The sequence below is a fragment of the Mustela putorius genome, unplaced genomic scaffold, assembly GCF_011764305.1.
Source record: "Mustela putorius furo isolate JIRA1106 unplaced genomic scaffold, ASM1176430v1.1 tig00000196_pilon_pilon_pilon, whole genome shotgun sequence".
NCBI classification, from domain to species: Eukaryota; Metazoa; Chordata; class Mammalia; order Carnivora; family Mustelidae; genus Mustela; species Mustela putorius.
Genome location: NW_025421310.1, coordinates 6,426,043 through 6,430,819, shown reverse-complemented (window position 1 = coordinate 6,430,819; position 4,777 = coordinate 6,426,043). Strand labels below are relative to the sequence as shown.

Genomic DNA, 4,777 nt, shown 5'->3' with positions numbered 1-4,777 from the left:
TCTAAAGTATAAATCAATCTTGGGGACTGAGGGTGGTTCAGTTGGCCATAGAGTCTGCTTTCTGCCTCCAACTCAGGTCTTGATCCTGGGGACCTAAATCCAGCCCCACATCGGGCTCCCAGGTGGGCTGGGATCCTGCCTTTTCCTCTCCTCTGCTTTTCTGTCTGTTTGCCATTTCCCTCTCACTCTCTCTGAAATAAATACAGTAATTTTTTCAAAATTTTATTTATTGTGGCACCTGAGTGGCTCAGTGGGTTAAGCCTCTAGAGGCCTTCAGCTCAGGTCATGATCTCAGGGTCCTAGGGTCCAGCCCCACATTGGGCTCCTAGTGGGCAGGGATCCTGCTTCTCCCTCTTCCTCTCCTGTTCTGCCTGCTTGTGCTCTTGAAGGAGCAGGAGGCTGGCTGAGGACAAAGCAAAAGCTGGAGCCTTGCACCCCCCCTTCACCCGCTCCCCTCCATATGTGTGGCATTCCTCAGGCACCCCTGACTGCCATAAAATGATAAATGGTTAACTTGCTGAGATCACAGTCCTGCAAGACAGGAGTCTCCCTTGGTTTGCAAGTGTCCTTGAGATTTACAACAAAGAAGTTACCTTATCAATAGCCCAATTTCCAGGGACACAGAACTCAGTTCCTCAAGCCCTAACGTCACCCTCCCCTCCATGAAAACGAAGGAGGCGGAGGTAGAAGTCAAAGTAAATAAAGTTAAATTTCTTTTAAACCTAAATCTCATTAACAAGGATGCTTGATAGCAGGAATGTAACATTCCACCAGGAGACTCCCAATTGTCTTTACTTGATAGTAACCAGGCCTTCAATATCCTGATAGTGCTTTTTTCCCCATGCGTGGGCTAACCGGCCAGTTCTGCTTCTGTAAGATTGCTTTGTCTGCTTTTGCGTGGGGTCCCCTAACCCAATTCACTGACGCCAAGTATGCCTGTTCAAACTGTCAATCAATCAGCTCAGCCCCACCCAAAACTTGTTTGTACCTGTCTATAAAAACCCTGCACCAACCCAGCTCTGGACCTCTCGGCGTTATCGGCAATGAGCGGCGCAGAGTTGCAGGTACGAACCTGCAATAAACGACCCTTGCTGATTGGCTTTGACTCACGTCTCTGGTGGTCTTTTAAGGTGGGGGTAATACTCTATTGGCATTTCACTCTCACTTGCTCTATTTGAAATAAATACAATCATTGTAAGAAATTTTTATTTATGTGTAAGAAAAAGAGAGCACAAGTAGGGTGTACTATGAGCAGGGGGAGAAGGCTCCCCACTGAGCAAGGACACTGTCCCACCAACAGCAATGTAAGAGGTGTTCCCAGGACCTTGTGTCTTGGCCTGAGCAGAAAGGTGAGGTCCACTGACTGAGCCACCCAGAGGCCCGTATAAATAGAATCTTTAAAGAAGATGAAAATAAAAATAAATCTTAAAAATTAAAAGAAAGACATAAAGTGGTATTACTAGCACAGGGACACTGTGCTGTCTCAGTGTAATGTCCCTGTCAGTCTCTTGGGGACCGAGATGTGGGTCCATGATTGGCTGGAAGCCCATCCAGCAGCACTGCCTGAATTGCCCTGAGCCAGGATAAAGGTGGAGGAAGTTTACTGAAGACCTAAGAGATCAGCAGGCAGGAAGGCACAGCAGAGCTCCTCTGCAAGGGGGTATTAAAGGGGGATGGAAGGTGAGGAAATTGGGGGAACCATGAAATTGCTCCTCTCTGCTCACTGTGCCTGGTTGTCAGAAGCCCATTGGTTCCTTATGGTCCTGGTAATTTTGAGGTGCGTCCCCTGATAGCCCTGTCTGGACTCAGCCAAGGGGACGCTGGGACCCTTCCTGCACTCCTTTGCTCAAGCCTGCTTGCCTAAAAGCACTCTACAGAAGGGAAGTGTTTGAATTGTGAATGTATATCCACTGTATTTGCATAATTAGATTTACGTTCTGAATTCCTGCCTTCAGTCCACAGGAAAACACCAGTGATGGTGTGTGCTTTGATGTGCATTAGGCTCTGATAAGATTTGTTTCCATTCAGCTGATGTGAACTTTTTTATTGGCTTGGTGCTGCTTGTCAGATCCTCCCCTGTCCTGTTCCTATTTTCCCTCCTGTCATTTGTAAGGAACATGGGATACTGAGGAATATGCGGGAACTATTGTATTTAAGGTGTCAACTTCTTTTTTCTGCCTTTCTCTTGCTTGTGGGTTTGTTCTTTCTCTTTCCTTCTTTCCTTTTTTCCTTCTTTCTTTCCTTTTTATAAATGTTTTCTCAGTTGAGAGAGAGAATGCATGAGACTGAGGAAAGGGAAAGAGGGAGAAGCAGATCCCCACCGAGTGGGGAGCTCAACTCAGGGCTCCATCCCAGGACTCTGGGATCCTGACCTGAGCTCAAGGCAGACCCTTAACCCACTGAACTATTTGGGTCCCCCTTGCTTGTAGTTTCTGAGGAGGACAACAAAGCCAAAGAGGTGTGGATAAAATTAAATGTCCTTCAACTTCCAGTCTGTTTATAAATACCTCAGAAAGGCAGAGTAGGACTTTACTCAGGGAACTCAAAACTGCCTCAAGGTTAATGTTTTGTTGGATGCAAAAAGCAGCCTTAGCCTAACAATAGACCTCCAGAATCCTGTAATTCCTCTTTAACAGATGTAAATTGCTTTGGAAACTTCTGGAACTCTATCCCCCAGATGTAGCTTGGCCACCCTCCTTCAAGCTTGTGGCCCCTGATAGATATCTGGAGGGTCTCCTGACTAAAGACACCTGACCCACTGTTAACTAAACAGTGAGTGGCCTCATCAAAACACCAGCTGGGAGGCCTTGAGGGTCCTGGAAACATGCTTCCAAATTCCTTAGAGCCTCCTGCTATCCCTCACCCCCTCCCCACCTGACAGCATAGAAGCAGTCACTGCTCACAACTTTACTCTCCCCTTGCTTTATTTAGGACCACAGTGTTTGTACCATGGGTATCTGAACAATTCCTTCATTATTCACTCCAGAACCCCAATATTTCACATCGGAAACACGTCTAGAATTTCTTTTTTTTTTTTTTTAAAGACTATTTATTCACTTGACAGAGAGAGATCACAAGTAGGCAGAGAGGCAGGCAGAGAGAGAGAGAGAGGAGGAAGCAGGCTCCCTGCTGAGCAGAGAGCCCGACGTGGGGCTCCATCCCAGGACCCTGAGATCATGACCTGAGCCGAAGGCAGTGACTTAACCCACTGAGCCACCCAGGCACCCCACGTCTAGAATTTCTTGACCATTAGGTCCTCTCCCACATCCCAACACTTTGTGGTGGATAAGGCGGGCTGTCACCGCTGTGTAGTGGATAGAGTTGACTTCTGGGAGTGAAAGGAGTGAAAGCTCTCAACCAGGCAGCGCCCTGCCCCCTGCCCCATAGGTTTTTCTTTTTTCCCACACCCATCTCAGGGAGAAGGAAAGGTCAGATCTGGTTCTAGCTGGTGACATAAACCCCCACTTTCATCTTAGGAAACATCGTGAACTGTGTCAATGGCCACTTGGTGACTGTGGTATTTATTACAGGGACTGCTGACCTTCAGCGATGTGGCCATAGAATTCTCTGAGGAAGAGTGGAGACGCCTGACCCACAGTCAGCGGCAACTGTACCTGGATGTGATGTTGGAGAACTATGGACACCTCCTCTTCTTGGGTGAGGAAGACTCCTTCCAGATTTCCCAAACCCTACTCAGGGTTTTATTCCTTCCCATGAAGACTGTCTTTTTGGAGATTTCTCTTGGAATGACTAGAATTCAGATCCAGGCAGAAAAGGAAATAAGTAGGGCTTTCTAGATGGAGGGAAAAATCTTCATGGGGTTTCCTTCTCAGCCTTAGCTTCTCCTTCCTCAAGGAACCATCATTGCTTGTGTAAATGAGTGGCAGTTCTCAACCTTTAGTGACATAGAGTGGTGCTGCTCACATCTTAAACTGAAATTTCCCCTTCTTATTATCATGTCTAATACTTGGAAGTTGTAGGTCAGGATGTGAACATTGGAAATTCCTACTGAGGTTTTTTGTTTTTTTGTTTTTGTTTTTGTTTTTTTTTTGAAGACTGTATTTACTTATTTGACATAGAAAGATGATAAGTAGGCGGAGAGGCAGGCAGAGAGAGAGGGGGAAGCAGGCTTCCCGCCAAGCAGAGAGCCTGATGTGGACCTCGATCCCAGGACCCTGAGATCATGATCTAAGCCAAAGCCTGAGGCCTATCCCCCTGAGTCACCCAGGTGCCCTACCTCCTGTGTGTTTTGAAGGGTGTGTTGGGGAACCCTTTTGGGGAACCGTTTTCTAGAATTGTACAATATCATCTCTTCTCTCCTGAACACAAGACTCATAGAAAGTTAGAATTGGCAGCAATAGCCATTTTCCTTTTTCCTCATAAACAGGTCTCCTTCTATCAAAGCCAGACCTGATTATATATTTGGAGCAAGAGAAGGTGCTCTGGGATGTGAAGAGAAAGGAGACCGGAGGCTTCCATCCAGGTAGGTGGGAATGAATGAGGCAGATGACAGAGGGGAGGTCCAAGTCTGAAGGAGGAAGGTAGACCTTAAGCAGTGGTATAATTAGCTCTCCTTGAATGAAAATCAGTTAGAGACTTGCCTAGTTTTACGTCTCTCTCTTTCCAAGAGGAACGTCTGCTCTCCAACATTATGAAGCTCTTGCATTCTCTGGGAATTCTCCTTCAGGTGCAGTGATGGTCATCCATAGGTGAGCCAGGAGACTCTCCTTTGAGAGGGAGGGCCCCCTAATCTGAGAGCTTTCTGTTGCTCTGAGGG

At 46.9% G+C, this 4,777-nt stretch overlaps 1 protein-coding gene across 1 annotated transcript; it reads left to right on the top strand.

Moving 5' to 3' along the window:
- Positions 1–1,043: 1,043 nt before the first annotated feature.
- LOC101687808 (putative protein ZNF720) lies at positions 1,044–4,497 on the top strand. The gene is made up of 3 exons (XM_013049565.2): positions 1,044–1,064; positions 3,531–3,657; positions 4,388–4,497. Exons 1-3 carry the CDS (start codon positions 1,044–1,046, stop codon positions 4,495–4,497), a joined length of 258 nt encoding a protein of 85 aa, XP_012905019.2.
- The last annotated feature ends 280 nt before the right edge of the window (positions 4,498–4,777 follow it).